This window comes from Physella acuta, unplaced genomic scaffold (genome assembly GCF_028476545.2).
Source record: "Physella acuta isolate Inbredline_101_S28 unplaced genomic scaffold, ASM2847654v3 ptg001498l, whole genome shotgun sequence".
In the NCBI taxonomy this organism is placed as follows: Eukaryota; Metazoa; Mollusca; class Gastropoda; family Physidae; genus Physella; species Physella acuta.
The window spans coordinates 1-20364 of NW_026733013.1; the positions used below are offsets into that span (position 1 = coordinate 1).

Genomic DNA, 20364 nt, shown 5'->3' on the forward strand with positions numbered 1-20364 from the left:
ACCCCCCCCCCTCAAACTTTCGATTTGCACACCCCCCCCCCCTCAAGTTTTTCTCTCTATATTTTGCCATTTTTTGCATTGCTGTCACCCCCCTAAATGGTGTCACCCGGTGCGGTCCGCGACCCCCGCCCCCCCCCCCCGCCCCCCTCGCTACGCCCCTGATTCCACCCAGATCTTAACACTAAACCTACTTGTTTGCATGCAAATGTTGAAAGAAAATGATTAGCTCTGACCCCCATTCAGGTGAGCTGTACGAAGAAAATGTTCTAGTCCAGGGGTCGGCAACCTGCGGCTCGCGAGCCGCATGCGGCTCTTTTGATATCAAGATGCGGCTCTTCAGCTCCTTGAACAAATACTAATAATCTTAATAAAAAAATAAAATATTTGAAATTAAAAAAATGTTAGTGGCTCTTTAAAATCAGGGAAATTCTGAAAATTGTAACTTTTGGCTCTTCCGCTTCAAAAGGTTGCCGACCCCTGTTCTAGTAATTTGGCACTGAGCTCAGCCAGCACTTGCTAGTGCTGTTAACACTCTGGCCCCTCCCCCTATTAATACAATCGTATTGTCCCTTCGATTAAAGGGATCCAAAATTAAGAAACATAATTTGGTATATCCTGCAGATCGTAAGCTGAGAAACATTTTTATAAATAAAATATGGTCAAAGAAGTTCGTGTTTGTGTTTGTTAACTAAATTATATATTATATTTGTACCTTTCAAAAAATTATATTGATTCTCATGTCTCATATGATTTTTAAGACGACAATCTATATCGTTAATAAACATGTATAGGTTTGAGTGAATTGAATTATATTTCATATAGTATTTCATTACTTAACTACTTTAAAAGTAGTCTCCCTTGATTCACGAAAGTATACTCATGATCAATGATTTCTAATATGATTAATGACACAGGCTTAGGAGCAGATTCCGAAAATAAAACAGTCGTCGGAGTCAACAGGTCATTTGGAACATAACATGTTAACATACAATTCTTAGTTGCGTTGTGGGAAATATTCGGTAGTACTGTAATTAGCGAAGAAGAAGAAGAGACTTGAGTTGACAGTCGTGTGTGCTACATCTCAACCACAACTATGTATGTTTAAAAATACAGTATGGGGTATATTCAAAGGAGATGATTCATCATCAGAAACAACTTTACACAGCAATCCTCTGTAAGCTATTGGTCCTGAACTATGTAGGGGAGATAATCCAAAATAATAAAATCCCATGATTGTTTCGTTATTTTTAAAAATATAATATTTAAAAAAAAAAACAACTACCTTTTCAAATTTATTCAAGTCGGGTAATTTCTTTGACCTCTGATCCTCATCATCTGAACCCTGTGGAGGAAAAAATGGTATATAGATGAAATTAAAAAAACATGTTTCACTACATTGGTTAAACTCAAGAAATCTAAGAGAGAGCACCCCGCTACCGCAATATATGTAGTTAATCTTGAATTGCTTCCCCTGTTCCATTTTTTTTTTTTAAATTCAATATAGGCCAAGCTTTTGTGATGTCACATTTAATACACCCCACTCAGTGGCGTCACAAGGCGGGGCGGAGTGTGGGTGCCATATAGGGGGTAACACCACGCCGAAAAAATCGTAAAACGTACTGTCACAACAATGTCGTATAAAGTTAAAATAAGAAAATAGTAGGGGGAGAATGTTGACACCAAAACCGAAAATGCAAAATTGTTGAAGGAGGTATTGGTGGGAGCGGGGTTGACACCTGGAAAAACATGTACTAATTACGCCAATGCCCCCCCCCCCCCCCCTCCACAACTTTACCTGTCGCTTAAAAGCTAAAAACCAACTCCCTGTCTTTGATTCCAGCGCTTGATCTAGATCTATTTCTAATATCATTAACACTAGCAAGTTATGCAATACACCCCACCACTATGTTTTCCCCTCTCTCCAACCGGTTCAAAATTTAAATATTATATGCTGGTACTTTCTTTAGACCAGGGGGTCTCCAAACTTTTCAGACCGAGTGCCGCATTAACTATCAAATTTCAATTCGAGGACCAGTTTCTTCCAGACATTTCTTTGATTTTTCTAGGCAAAGTTTCTCTCTAGGCAAAGTTTCTCAGCCATAACCAACAAACAAAAAGATCGCCGCGGGCCGGATGAGAGGACCTCGCGGGCCGCATATGGCCCGCGGGCCGTAGTTTGGAGACCCCTGCTTTAGACTTACAATGATACTCCTCAGTGGTGCTTTCAGGCATCTCTGGACCCCCACCAAGAGGTGTAGCGGGGGGGGGGGGGGGGACATATGTCCCCGGGCGCCGACCTTAGGGGGCGCCAAAATGGGTTGGAAAAATAAATCGAAACTTGAGGAGGGTGCAAATAGAAAGTTTGTCCCCGGACGCCGGGAAGGGTTGCTACGCCTCTGCCCCCACCCCACCCAAGCAGTTCCCCTACTTCCCCGGAGCATAAGCCTAACCTAACCCCAGACCCAACATTACTAAAACCAAAATATAGAATGGCTGCATATTTTTTTAATATATATGATAGGTGATAGTTTATAAAAGTAACAATATAATTCAGTAGTACAAAATATCAGAAAACAACTTCTTCTTATACTCTACATTTTCCCCTAAATGTTTACAAGAATCAAATCACGTGACTTACATTCTAGGTGTTGTTTTCTTTAACATGCCCCGCCCCTTTCCACGTGACCTACTTTGTAGCAGTCAATGCCCCTAACATCCCGCGTCCATTACGTAAATGAGTTAATGCCCATAACAAGCCACGCCTTCTTTACAAGGTTCACGTTGTAGGAGCTATCTCACGTGCCCCACCCCCATTTTGTAACCTACTTTGTCAGAGTCAAAGTCCCATACACACACCCCCGTCCCCCACCCCTATCTGGTAACTTGTCTACCTTCAGTGGCGTAGCTAGATCTAGGATTTTTGGGCCCCTATGCAAAAAGTGTTAGTGGGTACCCTCAGGGGCGTAGCGACCCTTCCCGGCGACCGGGAACAAACTTTCGATTTGCACCCCCCCCCCCCTCAAACTTTCGAAAAAGGGCCCCTATTCGCCTTGTGCCCTATGCCTTGCTTACGCTAGCTTTACGGTAGCTACGCCACTGTCTACCTTATAACAGCTGATGCCCATATATGCCCCTTACCTTATAGGAGCCAATGCCCCTAACATGCCCCGCCGTCATGGGCACGATATGTGCAATCTGCGAGCTGGGCGGGCTGGTGGGCGTGCCCTGATCAGGGGGCGTTCCCGAGTTGTCGTCGTCCATTGGCTCGCGCAGCCCGCCATTGATCGTCTTGTTGTACAGCCCGCACGCGTTGCACAGGTAGTGGCCCGTAGCGTCCCGCCTCCAAAGGGGCGTGGAGATCGTGCCGCAGTTGACACACTCGCGACCTTCCGCCGAGACAAAGTAGTCCTCGCTGCCGTCTGCAAAAGATAGGTCCGTGTTAAGGTTCTTGTTGTATTTTAAATGCTAGAGTTAGTGGTTACACTGGTTAGGGTAAAATATGCTTTAGAAGTTAGGGAGGGTGGTTAGAGTAATATTGATAAGCACTTGAGCAAGTAAAAAGAGTAATTAAATTATATTGTTTTTAATTATTAGGGACAGCGGTTGTGGAAATCGTTTTTAACTGTTAGGGATAGTGATTCAGTGTTTCTTTCTTTCAGTCTATGGAAGGGTGGATTGAACCTTCCAAGGGGGAAGGACAATTATTAAACTACGTATTTTCTATTGAAATGTATTTACTTTTTTCTTTTTCATTCGGGGGACGGAAGGGGGATTTGGTCCGGGGGTGAGAGTGAGGGAGTTACACCCGCGGAGGGGTGCCTGCAAGAAAGACTGCAAGAGTAATATTTTTAATTACTAGATTTGGTGATAAGGGTCATTGTTTTTTTAACTGTTATTTTTACTTTTGTTTGTTATTTGTTTGTTGTTTTGTTGTGGTTTTATAAATAACAACAAACTTTTTATGGGGGTTTGTATTCAAATTCTGCAACTAAAATTCAGATATATTTCATTTTTCCCCTGGGGGAGGGGGCGGGACTTTTTCTGTATACAAATTTCTACTTCGTTATTGAAACTAAAATTTGACCAGTTTCTAATCGAGTAATATCTTTTAAATTTTGCACATAAGAATATCTTCAATGACTACGCAATTAAATCTAAATTGTAATAGATCATTGCAATTGTCATTCAGACATTACCGTTTAATTTACAGTGTACTAATTACATAAACAACATGGGAAATGTCAAAGTTGTGGCCATCACTTGTTCAGTCAGATTAGCTGGTGGTAGTTGCAAATTGTACACCTGTTGAAAAAATCCAACGCGGGAAAAAAAGTGTGATTATGTTCTTATTTTTACTGCTTAAACAAACGTGTTATTGTTAATTCTTATTTTATGTAACTGTTAGGGTTTTGAGTTGGCGGTTGGGGTTATATCTTGTCAATAGTTAATTGTTTCTTGTGAAAGTTATGTAGCATAAAACGGTTGCATGTCAACCTGAATACGGCCTTGAGCCTAATTCTGACCTCAATCAAGACGCGACGGATTATCCTGACGGATTATCCTGACGCTCACCCTTTTCCTAATTCTAATCCTATGGGCTCAGTGTTTCTTTCAGATATTTTTCTCCGGGGGGGGGGGGGGAGAAGGGTGTGGGGGAGGGGCACTTGATATCTTCGGAGGGGCTGGCTAAATTTATCAGCAGAGTTTCTTCTAGGCATCACTTCGGAAAAGTCCCCCCCCCCCCTCCCCGGAGAAAAAAGTGGAAGAAACATCCATTTCGTTGGGGGGGGGGGGAGGCGGTGGACTTTCTTTGGGGGCGGGAGGCTTCGAAGAGATGCCAGGAAGAAACTCTCTATGGGCCTTAGGCATATAACGACACAGGCAGATGTAAGAAAAACTAAGACGCGCTACAATATCTCCTACCGGTTAATCATCGTTTTTTGTGCTTAAAATATCTTATGGTGACCGGCTAACAACTTTTGTAGTTATAGAGTAGTAATATAGAAACTGTGTGTGTAGAAAGTCAGTTGTTTGAATTGGTCAAATGTTAGCTTAGCTAACAAAAATAAGAAGTCATTTTTAAAAAAGACTACATTTAGTCAGAATGTTATAAATAGACAAATAACTCTTTCATTCAAAGGAAAATTTGGTGAATGTTTCACTATGTAATATCCGAAAATGTTACCTCTAAAATTTTTTTTTTTATTGAATAAGCGGTAGAGCGCTAGGCTGCTAACCCGAAAGTCTAGAGTTCGAATCAGGGTCCAAGTCCCTGGACGTTCCTGAGTCCACCCAGCTTTTATGGGTACCAAACACATGTTAGGGAAGGTAAGGCGGATGGGTAAAGTCCTGACCCCACTTTTTCTTCATCTGTCGAAGTCAAGAAACATATGAACTCTACTTCATCTACACAATGGATCGCTATGTCTAACGATAATTCTTTACTTTTACTTTGCTATCTGAATATGTGAATCCTAAAAAACTGTTTTTTAATTGAATAAAAGACATTGTTTCGTATTGTTTTGACCTTTGATCAATGTTCACTCGGCAAAATAAATATTTTAAACAGAAATCGATTTAAAAAAAAACGATTTTTCAGAAAAACAAAACGCAATACAAAGAAGATGGTTGTCAGGTTGATAAGTTATTTCATTTTACATGTATGGGGGTGGGAATGTATTTTGTGACGATGTGTGACATGGAGAGGAGGGGGGGGGGGGGGCGGGAGATAAAAGTCGTCAAAAAGTGTGATGTGATTTATTGACGTCGCATACACAACACTATTTGTATACCCACAAAAATGCACACACTACCACACATACATACACCCCATATTTTGATATTCAAACACGCACGCATGCATACACACGACCACGCGTATACACGTACAAACACATACACACATACACACACACACGGGTCAGCTACAGAAGATAAGAAACAGCCGGTGATTTTGTTTTTTGCAAAACTTTTATCTGAGAGAGTGTATGTCGGTCACGTGATCTGAACACACATTTTAAAAAACTAGGCTTCATATTTGTAACTTACCTTTACACCGTCAACATTTTCTTTTCTTTTTTTTTTCCCACATGAAAACCCGTATTTATTATTTCCTTTTTCTAATCATTCCCCATCCTTCAAAACCCTCCAAACTCTCCCCCTCCCCCCACCCCATCGTCCAAACACTGCACAATCCTCCTAATCCTATTGCCCCAACATCACGTATTCTGTCCTCACCCTACTTCCTAGCTGTTCCTTTATCAAATCTCCACCCAGTCGTTTCTATTTTACCTCCGATTGTTTCCACTTAGAAACCTTCAACACCCATGACCACCACACTAACATCACCTTGCTCCCTACCCACACCACATTACCCTCGTACCTCATTACATTGGTGTGTACCTCATCACACTAGCGTGTACCTCATCAAGTACCTCATCACGCTGTCATGTAATTCATCACACCAGCATGTACCTTATCACTTACCTCATTACACTGGCGTGTACTTCACCAAACTATTGTGTACCTCAATTTTCAAAGAGCTCCCTATTCCCATTCTCACTCAACTCTACATCCTCACTCCAAGGCTACCCCACCACTCTCTTCATACACCTATACAGTTTTCAACCAACGCAATCACCACCCCCACCCCCCACCCCTGAACGTAACAGGTAAGGGATTCCCGCACCCCCTGACCCCACCAAAACGTCCCCTGTATCACATCCCACCCCCACCTAAACGTCCCCTGTATAACATCCCACCCCCACTAAAACATCCCCTGTATCAGACCCCACCCCCACCTAAACGCCCCCTGTATCAGACCCCCACCCCCCACCTAAACGCCCCCTGTATCAGACCCCCACCCCCACTAAAACATCCCCTGTATCAGACCCCACCCCCACCTAAACGCCCCCTGTATCAGACCCCCACCCCCACCAAAACGTCCCCCTGTATCAGACCCCCACCCCCACTAAAACATCCCCTGTATCAGACCCCACCCCCACCTAAACGCCCCCTGTATCAGACCCACCCCAACCTAAACGTCCCCTGTATCAGACCCCCACCCCAACCTAAACGTCCCCTGTATCAGACCCACCCCAACCTAAACGCCCCCTGTATCAGACCCCCACCCCAACCTAAACGTCCCCTGTATCAGACCCCCCCACCCCCACCAAAACGTTCCTTGTATCAGACCCCCACCCCAACCTAAACGTCCCCTGTATCAGACCCACCCCAACCTAAACGTCCCCTGTATCAGGACCCCACCCCCACCTAAACGTCCCCTGTATCAGACCCCCACCCCCACTAAAACATCCCCTGTATCAGACCCCACCCCCACCTAAACGCCCCCTGTATCAGACCCCCACCCCCACCAAAACGTCCCCTGTATCAGACCCCCCACCCCCACTAAAACATCCCCTGTATCAGACCCCACCCCCACCTAAACGCCCCCTGTATTAGACCCCCACCCCAACCTAAACGTCCCCTGTATCAGACCCACCCCAACCTAAACGTCCCCTGTATCAGATCCCACCCCCACAACTATTTGTCCCCTGTATAATTCCCTCCGCCACTCCACCTAAACGTTCCCTGTATATTTTCCCCCGCCACCCCACCTAAACGCCCCCCGTGTGAGATCCCCCCCCCCCCTTCCCACACAACCCCACACACACACACCCCGCCACCACCACATCTCCCCTACTCTGACGTCCTCAAGTCGAAACAAAGGGAGATAAACTATTCTAAAAACGCATTGACAAGTCGATAAGGGAGATAAGCGCCGGACCTTGCCTAGCCAAGAGCCCGGCTACACAGCTCAGTCGCCGATAAGGACACGAACGATAACTGCGATATCGAACGGGTAGATAAGTGAAGAGGGAAATAGAAAGATAAACAAAGGGGCTGTAGGGGTGGGAGGGAACATCTGCCCCCGTCAGCAGGGTGAAGTTGTAACAATTGGTGTGTCCTTCAGTGGCCTTTGTTTCAAACGGCTGGTCACTAATTGTGTTTGTGTATATATGTTTGTGTATGAATTTAAAAGGTATTAGTTTAATGGGCTCTCTGACTTACACATAGTCAATGTTTTGTTTATTAAATTAAGACTACAAGAAGAATTTGGATTTTTTTATTAAAAATTCGTTTTAAAACTATTTATTTTAAAATGGACTTATAATAATTTGTAGGCCGTTTAGTGTCATAATAAATATATAATAAATAAAGGACCAACCCCCCTGAGCCTTAATGCCAGAGTTTATTTCTTATCTTTTCGTGGTAGTGCCCCCTGTCCCCCCCCCCCCCTACCCCCACAACTTCAAATCAAGCAACACCATTCCCTCAATCTAAATTGAACAAAAAATGTAATTTGTATAGAGACTATATACTTTAACCAGTGTCCACCCCCCACTACCTCGGAAATGTAACACTCCCCCCCTCCTTAAAGTTTCAAGTGCCCCCACCCCTGGAGAAAAATGCCTGAAAGAAACATGGCTTGTAACACTCCGTTAAATCTTCATGGCCCACCTGTCGTATTAAATGACGTTTCTTAAAATACCATACCCCATTCACACACTTCACACTACATATGACTACATTCATAGTGTTGACAATACTGATAGTTGGCTATATGTCTTTAAAGAAATGATTGGAGTTGCGATATAATTTCAGTTTTTTTCATACATGAAAGATAATTTATTTTAAAAAAAAAAAATTCATTCATATCCTAAAAGAATCACAAATAAGTATTAAAAAATCAAGCCCCGTTTAATATAACAGCTCCCTCCCATCCACCCACCCACCCACCTTCTCCCCCCCCCCCCTCCCCCCCCCCCCCCACACACACATCACATCACATATAACAAAATAGTATAGGGCCAACCAATCCTAACGCTAAGTGCATAATCCCTGATAAACAGTAAAATAATTATTTCCCTTGAGTATGTTGATACGTTGACAAACATAATTTATGTTAACTGTTGTTTTTTTTTTTTTTTTGTTTGTTTTTAATTTCACGAGAAGTAAAGGCGCCTTAAAAATAGGCGCACGTGCATTGGTTAAGGTCGAGCGAGCAGGAACATAATTCAGCAAAAGTCAAAACCATTTTTTGTGTTTTATTTTCTTCCGGTAAAATATTTGTTTGTTAAAGTGCTTGTTGTTTATGAATTAAATGCGGTTTTTTTTTTAAATCTTTTTTTATTTGAACAAATTATAATGCTGTTGGTGTGAAAAAATATTTTACGACACTTGACTTCAAAAATATGTGTTTAGATCGCTATAGCCAACATATTTTTTCAACATCCAACTGTGTAACATCAATACATCAGTTACATGTGTATCAATGTTGTCACAGTTGTACACACTAATATAGGCCTACACGGTACACAGATAAAAGAGTAGAACAAAATTTAAGTCATTCATTTTTCTGTACTCTTATGACCCTTAGGTGGCTTCGTTGTTTTTATATTTTGTTTGAACTATGTGAGGGTGGGAGTGTGGGGAGGGGGGGGGGGGGGTAATTTCTATAGCGTATTTAACATAGACGGCATGTAAACAAGTCCAGAGATTAAGTTTTATCAGAGTGACAGCCCTTTGGTGTTTGCGTGTATACATGGTGATGGAAATTTCAGCGGTATGCTTTGTTTAGGACTATCGATGCTTAAATTATGTGTAGTTATATGTATAGCAGCTGTATCGCTGAGTCAGGATACTCATGGTACCCTCCGAAATTCTTTTTTACATAGATACATAGATAATATATTATACATATATATATACATACACATACATATTATATACATACATATACGTATTCTTATTTACATATATATATATATATATATATATATATATATATATATATATATATATATATATATATATATATATATATATATATATCCATAACTGGTTGAGTCAATTTATTTCTCTAAACATTTTGCATTTTTTTTAAATTGTGTCATCACACAAATGGTGTATCCTCCCTCCCCCCCCCCTCCACATAATAACCAATGTGTCACCACCACACAAAAGGTGTCATCCTCCACACACTTAAACTGTCTTATCCCATGGGTGGCACACTAACACATATGTCTCACATTATGTGGTCCGCACCTGACCCTGTGACCCTTCAGTGTGTAGGCTACATATGGCCCAGGTGTATAACCCACTAGAGGGTAGCCACGTCTCCTGCGTTACTTTTAATTTACAACTTTTAATATAAGTTAATTTGAACCATCTTAAAATGAGGTTGACATAGGGGCGGTTTCGTTTTGACCGATAGGCCTAAAACACACCAAAAATTAACTTAACTTGTGTTAACTTTTTAAAAAGTAATACAAATTCATGAATCTACAAACTCGCTGCTTTGCTGTTTAAAACAATGCTTCGTATGCCAGAAAACGAGAAGAAAGAAAAAAAAACATCCATACCAAATAATAAAAAGATTATTTTAACTAATTTATTTATTTAGTTTTTAATTATTTTTTTGGTTCTGATAACAAATATTTTGGGATATATTTTGTAATGGAGTATCTTGAGATACAGAAAGTCAGAGATTTAAGTTAAAGTAAAATAAGCAGAAAAGTTCGGTGACCAATTCAAAGGTTGACCAGTTCTAGCTGTACTCAGCAATGACTTCTCTGCGCATGCTCACCAAAACATCAAATAGAGACTTATTGCCGGTGTTGCCTAAGCAATAGTTGCAGCTTGTTTGGTAGAGGCTTAGCTAGTTCGTTAACATTGGTTTTAAAAAGTAAAATGTTAGTGTTCCTATACTTGTTTCTGTTATTTTCAGACGTGTGCAGAGAAAATAGCAACATGTTGATCAAGAGCTACGGAGTTTTTTGAAGTTGCTGTCCCTGAAATGAATTATTCCCCTTGATCCGAGTCAAGATTCTTCAATCGAGTTACGGTCCCTGGCTAGAGTTACGGTCCCTGATTTTAAGTCACCTCCCTTGTTGCAAATTATTACTCCCCGTGATTCGAGTTCCAGTCCCTAACTTGAGTTACGGTCTCTGGTCATGAGTTACGGGCCCTGCTTTGAGTCCCGGTCCCCTGATACGAATTACGACCCCTGTTTCTGGCCCCTATGCCTCGTTAGAGTCCCCTGCACGGATGTAATTTATAACACCCATCACATGAAAGAAAACTACGGAAATAGAAAACGGAACAAATAAAATAAAATAAAATCAAGTTTCAGAATTGATTTTTATAAAACTTGATAGCTGCATATATTATAAAGCTCAAGAAAAAGCTAAATAATAGACGATTTAATATACAAATGCTACACATACGAGACCATTATCTAAAGGGCTACGGATGTTGCTACACATACGAAGGCTACATGACTTAATTTTACACAATAAGATACACTAATTGCCTACACACACAAACTATGTTTGCAGTAGTAAAATTGTTTTATCTAAAGATAACATCTTATTCGTGTCACCGAAAAGTATTTTGATTGTAATTAAACCAATGTAGGTTTTTTTCTATCTACTATAAATATACATGACGTAATTATTGCGTTCTTAAAGAATATTGACATTAATGCGTCATTGTTAGGTTATTCTAAAAATAGGTTAGTATCGTGTCTTTGTCATATTTTTCTTAAAATAGTTATATTTAATATTTTATTATAAATATGTAACGTCACAACACCATAAACTTTCTGTCACTGAAACGAAACAGAAACGACTCTGCTAAAGTTTTAAACATTTCAGTTCCTTGGAGACGTCGCATCGCCGTGAACATCTTCCTCCTCCATTCACCTACTTCCGGTTTCTATATATCAGTTAAGACCAATCCTACCGCTGTACCACCCCCACCCCCACATCCCCACCCCTGCCTCCATACGTTGCCTTTTAAACGGCACGCATGCGGTTTACATCACTACACAGACAACGTTTATCATCGTATCAATATCAACACTGTTATCAACACTTTTATCAACGCCGTTATCTGTTGCTATCACAAACCAACTCAACAACGGACACCGTTTGACACACTATTCTCTGAAGGAGAAGACAAATCTGATAGCGGAATTCCCTCACTCGCCGTTCTACAATCAGAGTTTCCTTCCGTGTTTGTGCTCACCAATAGGTGGCAGAGGTGTTAGCATACCGGACTTAGGGAATGGATGTTGTGGGTTCCAGAGTTTCTTCCAGGCATCTATTTGGGGGGGGGGAGGAGCAGCCCCCCCCCACCCCCACCCCCGTACGAAATGTAATTTATATAGAAAACATATACTTTTACTAGTGTCCGACCCCTTCCCCCCCCCTCCCGGAGAAAAAAAAGTCCGGAAGAAACACTGGTGGGCTCCAACCTACCAATCCACAACGTTTAGTTTTGTTCTAGACTATTATAGCTAAATACCCTTTTGAACCTGACATGAGGTAGGTGATGCGGAGATCTAAAGAAATCTGTCAACTAAAAAAAAAGAAATTTAAAAAATGCTCATATCTAGCTAGCTTCAACAAAACTTCAAAAACTGAATTTCCCACACCCCACTCACTTTCTTTCCCCTCCCTTCCCCAAGAAAATAGAATATCGTCTGCGGAATTCACGAAGACTTGTGATCTAAGTTTATACATGCGACATTCCATAGAGATGCCATTGTAAGTCCAGGAAGGTAAATTGGAGTTTTTCAAATCTTTGTGCACACTGAAAGCTTAAGTACAAAGTAAAGGAAGATATTTTTTATGTCGGAAGTTAGAAGTGCTTCAGTAAACAAAGAAACGTCAAAAAGTTTTGAAATACGAAAGTAAAAATTGAGGGTTATGTCCGATTTTAATGGGACACTGGATCTATCAGTGTTATGGGCATGCAGCGGTGTCCTCATCAAAACTTAATGTGGGGGGAGGGGGGTGGAGGTAACTCTCTCATGCAAAGAAGATGTAGCATTGTTACTTGTTTAATTTAATAGAATATAGAATACAGGTGTTATACCGCCTTTGCATTTGCGACATGTATACCATACATGTCTAGGAAATAAAAACTCGCAGAACATTATTGGTTACATGAAAACATTTTCCCCACGGAATAAGTTTACCAACTTGCTGCTAGATGTTTTTTCTAGACAAGTATAGTAAACATGTCGCAAGTGAAAACGCTGTGGAGGGGTGCACATAGGCGGATCTAGGTTCTAGTGATATATAAAATATACGTTGATGAGGGGGGGGGGGATTATTTAGCCGACTCAGATCTTACCAGTTCACTACAAATGTATACAAACATTATGATTATAACAGTTTGTGTATTACTATGTATATTATTATGAAAACATTGCTAAAAATTTAAAACGTGTTAATTTGATAGGCTTACACTTTCTTTCAAAAAATGTCTTAACTACTTCCGGTTGGCTTAGCATTCCTCCTTTATCTGCCAATGACGATAATCATTTATTATAGTCATTTATTTTCTGTATCCTTTTTCAACTTACAATTTGGTTGGACATAAGGCCTATTGGTTTACCACCTTTCCTCTACACTCGCACACAGGCACTCGAATGTAAAAAAAAAATATTTTTATCTCATAAACGCCTAGTTATATCTTAAAGCAATTTTTTTTTAAAATTGTAATGACTTGTTGGCAAGTTCTATTTGCATGTCCCGATGTCTACCACTTCAAAATGTCGATTAAAATATGTACGTAATTTGATCAATAGTTAAGTAAATCGAGCGACAACCTTCTGACATGTCCCAGCTTTCAATATGATTGTTGCCTTCGCCTTATCAGCTGCGAGTAATTTGTTCAACGAGAGACCCGTTCTGTTTGTTTACATTACCCCGACCCAGTCGATGCAAAGCAATATCCCCGCAGCGTGTCAAATACATCTTGATCTGGGTTCTAGTTTATGGAACTTAAAATCTCGTAATTAAAATAGGTGTGTTCTGAGCAGGTTTATTATATGTGGGTGGGGGTGGTGGGATGATTCAAATATTTTGTTTTCATGATCGGTGATGAAGAAGTATTTGATCAACACAACATCAAGACATATACTGTTAAGAGAGTGTAAAAATGATTTGATAAACGCCATCACAATTATGGATTTGTGAAAAAAATAATAAGACGAACACCATTTATAACATATATTACTTTGGTAGTGATTATGTGATATAACACCTTAACAACATATTTGTTTATATTGTAAAGTTGATGAACACTTTTACAGTCCTTGTTATTAATCTGTTGTATATTTGATATGATCTAAACCATCACAACACCTACACATGTTATTGAAATGGTGATTTGATGAAGACTTTCAGAACACCTATTATTCTGATACGAAAAGGTGACATGATCAACACCTATAATTGTGATAGTGAAGATGTGATCATCGTAACACTTATATGTGTTATGTTAAACCTTTCACAACTCCTGGTATTAATATATCGCAGAACATACGATCAAACCACCACAATTCACCACATAACCTTATTATGTTGTTTTAAAAAAGTAATTTGGTAAGGACTTTTACAACACCTATTTTTATGATAGTAAGGAGGTGACATATCAACACCATTACAAGACCTATATTTGTTGATAAAAAGGTGATTTGCTGACACCAATTATTATAATTTGAAAAGGGTGACATGATCAACATCATGACAACACCTTCTATTAACACATCAAATGTCCATGTAGGCCCACGGAGACAAAGAAACCATTACAACCCAGCTGTTTCTTGACACGGCTGCACAGCTGGTGCCGGAGTTATCAGCAAATGAGTAGTTAAGTTCTAGAGGGAGGGGGGGGGGGTCGGGGGATGGGGGGGGGTCATAAAATCTTATGGCCAATCATTACCTCGTTGCATTGAGGGGTTAACCAAGTGCTAAGTCGAGCCGACGGTAGGACGAGATGTCTTGTGTAGGGAGACATTATAGTTGGGTACACACGCGTATGTTAACAAAGGTGGATGGGGTGGGGGGGGGGGGGGGGGGGTTACAAGCAGGTACAAGCAACAAGACCAGGGCAGACAAGGAGAGGGTTGACCAGCGTTTATATCGTGCAATAAAGCGCTTAGTTTGGGAACTTGACTTAATCAGCCTTGGAAGGCGGGCGGTGTGTTGGGAGTTTCAACAGGGGATTCTAGATCTGGTGTGAAGGTCGAAAGGTTTAAAGGGAGGTAACCCACGGAACTATGGATGTGGTTTACAGACAGAATAAACCCTCGAATATTTTATTTTATTTATTTTTAATTATTTTTATTTTTATTTTATTTTTATTTTTTTGCATCTAGATTATTTTAACTATTTTAGGTGATTGTAAGAAAAAAGTCACAAGAAAAAGAAAAGTCACAGGAAACAGTGTTTAAAGCTATCCTTAAACTCATTCAATTACTTGACAGGTAGAGATGCATAACTACACATGCTAAACACTTATCAAATTTCTTGATTTTTATCCGAACTATTACATCTTGATTTGGAGTTTATAATCAGTTTTCAACCATTAGATCAATCAAAAATTGTCTTATTCTAATGCAAATGCTAGAATTTAGTTAAAAACTTGACGGTCCATGGGTCAGAGGAAGTAGAGTTTATCTGTTTCGCCAACCTTAGCAAATTGAAAAAACGGTGTTTTGCCCGATCACCTTCAACCTCCATGTGTGAAAATTAGGTACTCATTAGTGCTGAGTGAATTCAGATATTTTTTTCTCAACCACTATTCAAACCCTAAACAATAAGCCTAACGTTTCACCTCAGCAATTACATTTACCCTTATCATAACTAACAAAAATATACCCTTAACCTCAATTTTAACCTAACTCTAACCATAACGTCTTTACCGCGAGTTCAAGAATGTATTAACTATGACATCGTCGACTAGTTATTACCAATTGACCAACCAACTACTAAACAATAAGTCTAAAGTTTGATATCAGCAATTACCTTTACCCTTATCATAACTAAAACTATACCCCCAACCTTAGATTTACTCTAACTCTATCCATAACTTGCCCTTATCCGTGAGTTCAAGAATGTATTAACTATGACATTGTCGACTAGTTAGTACCAATTGACCAACCAACAACTAATATCGGAACTAAAATTCACCTCGCCTTGTCTTCGTGATTCCAGCCCTCCCCGTGTTGTTTAAGGATGTCACCCACATATCAGCCTCTTATAATTTATTCCTACCCCCCTCCCTCCCCCACCCCCAGTCTAGACATTGGCACAACGCCTGGAGGTCTTCTGTTTCCCAAAATAGCTCGACAAGTATTTCATATGGATGTCAGTCATTGTTTGCCTAATGTTTGCCTAATGTTGACTCGAGTGCTGACGTTTGCTGGGTACTTGAGTATGGCTGGTTGTTCAAACCTTGGTCAAGCGTGAAGGATGGTAGAACAGCAGGATTTAGTGCGATGGTTCTAAAAGTTGATGGATGGTAGAGGTGAGGGTTGGGATGGTATGATGAAAAGTATAAATTATCTTTAGGCTGATGTAAAAAAAAAAAAAATTCGTATATAATTTTAAAGACACTAAAATATTTTTTAAACTCGAAATTTTCACATACTATTTTTTTAAAGTACTTGTTGTTTTAAAATGATTATGTTTGACCTAGGGTTTGTTAATTTAGTTATTTTATTTTAGAAGAAAATCCGGGGATACTTTGAAAACAGGTTGCCATGGTGATCTGTTTGTGCCGATGGCTGAAATCAGGTCCTCGGTAGGTTTCGACCCCACGCTTTGAAGAATCGTTGCCTCATATCTCGCGTGGCTATACTGTTGTGGCTCTACACTAACTCATCGTTTCTAACTTTGTTTCGTTAAGTCGTGTAAATAATACGGTACGTCTAATATAGCTAACACAGTGTAGTTGAACTATTACCGATATAACAAACAGAGCTGGTTTAAGGGCATATAGGGCAGGTTGTTAGCCAATTTAGATCACGCCAGGTGTTAAAGTAAGGAAGAGGTTCTGTTAATTAAGGTGGTAAAGTTAGACAAAGGTAAGATCAGGTTAGGTGGTGACCTAAGGCTAGGTAATGTGGTGACCTTAGGTCAGTTCATGTGGTAACCTAAGTTCAGGAAAATTGGTAACTTAAGATCAGGTTAGGTGGTGACCTAAGGTTAGGTAATGTGGTGACCTTAGGTCAGTTCATGTGGTAACCTAAGGTCAGGTAAATTGGTAACTTAAGGTCAGGTAAGGTGGTGACCTAAGGTCAGGTAATGTGGTGACCTAAGGTCAAGTAAGGTGGTGACCTTAGGTAAAGTAATATGGTTACCTAAGGACAGGTTATGTGGTGATCTTAGGTTAAGTAATATGGCTACCTAAGGTAAAGTAAGGTCAGGTAAGGTGGTTACTTAAGGTCGGGTAAGGTTGTAAAGTAAGGAAATGTAAAGTGGTAACTTAAGGTCAAATAAGGGGGTAATGTCATGTGGAGGTACCGTCAGGCATGATTGCACACACAAGAGGGTGGGGGGGGGGGTTAAAGGATGCAGGTGAGGGGGTGCGCCTTTATTAAAAACCTGAAGCGGCTCGTCAATCTCACTCAAGTGACACATGTAGAGGGCGCCTGTGTGTACAGGACCTGCACGTCACGTGATCACCGTAGTGTGACCCAGACGTTGTATTTCTGCACTGCCAGAGTTCCAAAGTCGAATCTTCTTGGACGTCTGGAGATTTTAATCCGCATTTCTAGTGGCTTGAACTTGCACGCGGTTTAAAATAGAATTTGGAAGTTTCCGGTCACTCTATTTAAGTCAATACTTTCTTTAAAAAATGTCAACTGTTTCTGAACTTTTTTCAACAGTTTCTAAACTTTTTTCAACAGTTTCTAAACTTTTTTCAACAGTTTCTAAACTTTTTTAACACTTTCCAAACATTTTGTCGGCTATTTTGCTAACACTAAAACAAAATGGAGACTCCACCACCCCCATATACCCTTTAAAGTATATACTTTATGTATACTTTGTCATGAGTTGGAATCCGGTACCTAACTTAAGTTAGCGGGAATAAAAGCGGCTGTGCATAGTGCTGACCACATTATCCCTTCATAAACCGAGGTCTCTGAAACAAATGAACTCTACTGCATCTGCCCCATGAACGGGAAAAAGATGATATATACTTAACCCATATGTGATAAATAATTACTGCCATAATTATTGGAATAAAATTCATTCATACGTTAAAAAACTAAAAATAAACTCTGATAAGCAGGGATAGTACCTCCGACACTTCACAAATAAATTAAAAACTATATCAGCAAATAGAAATCATATTATTTCTGGTAATTGTTATATATATATATATAGGTGTATATTGTATATTTGTATTTAGAGTTATGATATGTCTAAGATAAGTCTCGCTCCTCCTAAACATTAGTGAGCTTTCCTTGGGGAGCACGCTTCAAAATTTAAATTCTAAAGATTGTAATTGAAATTGTCCAAAGAACTTGTTTAAAGAATTAGTTAAAAGACTGCATTAAGCTTATGTTTGTTTTTATTATAGATTTGTAAATGCATTGGAAATGACAATTTCAAGGAAACAAAATGTTTGAGGTGAATTACTGAACAAAATGTGTGCGCTAATTTAAGAACACAAGAAATAGAAAAGTTGAGACAGTAGAACATAAGGTAGACATTTTTTAAAGAACAAAACGGCATGTTGTCGTCCAGAGTACAAAATTAGCTGGCCATCTCTAGAACACAACAGTTTTGGCCACTTCTAGGAATCCAAACATTTGGCCATTTCTAGGACGCACAAACTGGCCACTTCTAAGGAAATAAACTGGCCAACTCTAGACTAGCCAACATTGGCCACTTCTAAGGAAATAAACTGGCCAACTCTAGACTAGCCAACATCGGCCACTTCTAAAGAAATAAACTAGCCATCCCTAGACTATCCAACATCGGCCACTTCTAATGAAATAAACTGGCCAACTCTAGACTAGCCAACATCGGCCACTTCTAAGGAAATAAACTGGCCATCCCTAGGCTAGCCAACATCGGCCACTTCTAATGAAATAAACTGGCCAACTCTAGACTAGCCAACATCGGCCACTTCTAATGAAATAAACTGGCCAACTCTAGACTAGCCAACATCGGCCACTTCTAAGGAAATAAACTGGCCATCCCTAGACTAGCCAACATCGGCCACTTCTAAGGAAATAAACTGGCCATCTCTAGACTAGCCAACATGGGCCACTTCTAAGAAAATAAACTGGCCATCTTTAGACTAGCCAACATCGGCCACTTCTAAGGAAATAAACTGGCCATCTCTAGACTAGCCAACATTGGCCACTTCTACGGAAATAAACTGGCCAACTCTAGACTAGCCAACATTGGCCACTTCTAATGAAATAAACTGGCCATATTTAGACTAGCCAACATCGGCCACTTCTAATGAAATAAACTGGCCAACTCTAGACTAGCCAACATCGGCCACTTCTAAGGAAATAAACTAGCCATCCCTAGACTAGCCAACATCGGCCACTTCTAATGAAATAAACTGGCCAACTCTAGACTAGCCATCATCGGCCACTTCTAAGGAAATAAACTGGCCATCCCTAGGCTAGCCAACATCGGCCACTTCTAAGGAAATAAACTGGCCATCCCTAGACTAGCCAACATTGGCCACTTCTAATGAAATAAACTGACCATATTTAGACTAGCCAACATTGGCCACTTCTAATGAAATAAACTGGCCATCCCTAGACTAGCCAACATCGGCCACTTCTAATGAAATAAACTGGCCATATTTAGACTAGCCAACATTGGCCACTTCTAATGAAATAAACTGGCCATCCCTAGACTAGCCAACATCGGCCACTTCTAATGAAATAAACTGGCCATCCCTAGGCTAGCCAACATTGGCCACTTCTAATGAAATAAACTGGCCATCCCTAGACTAGCCAACATCGGCCACTTCTAGAGAACAAAAAAAAAGTTCGCTCACATAGGGCAGGTGGCGTTTATTTCCTCTTGAGTGCACGAGGTAGGGAGGGAGGGAGGGGGGGGGGGTAGAAAAGTTAACATCGTAAATCACCCACTCGGTCTGGCCAGGAAGTAGCAGAATAGAGGTGGGCTTGCCAGAGGTGGGCTTACTAGAGGTGAGCTCGCTAGAGGTGGGCTTGTTATAGGGGGACTTGCTATAGGGGGGCTTGTTAGAGGTGGGCTTACTAGAGGTGGGCTTGCTAGAGATGGGCTTGCTAGAGGTGGGCTTGCTAGAGATGGGCTTGCTAGAGGTGGGCTTACTAGAGGTGGGCTTGCTAGAGGTGGTCAATATAAAGTTGGTCAGTATAAACGTGGTCAGTATAAACGTGGTCAGTATAAGGTTGTCAGTATAAGGTGGTCAGTATAAGGTGGTCAGTAAAAAAGGTGACCAGTCAAAAAGTAACCAGGATATAAGTAGTCAGTCAAGATTTGG

At 40.5% G+C, this 20364-nt stretch overlaps 1 protein-coding gene across 1 annotated transcript in view; it reads right to left on the bottom strand.

The window, feature by feature from the left end:
- Positions 1–1304: 1304 nt before the first annotated feature.
- The window catches only part of LOC131928408 (GATA-binding factor 2), a gene marked incomplete at its 3' end in the record, with an annotated part of 31912 nt that continues 12852 nt past the window's right edge, over positions 1305–20364 (bottom strand). Inside the window, 2 exon segments of the mRNA XM_059284439.1 lie at positions 1305–1342; positions 3139–3419. Coding sequence (XP_059140422.1) covers positions 1305–1342; positions 3139–3419 — 319 coding nt within the window.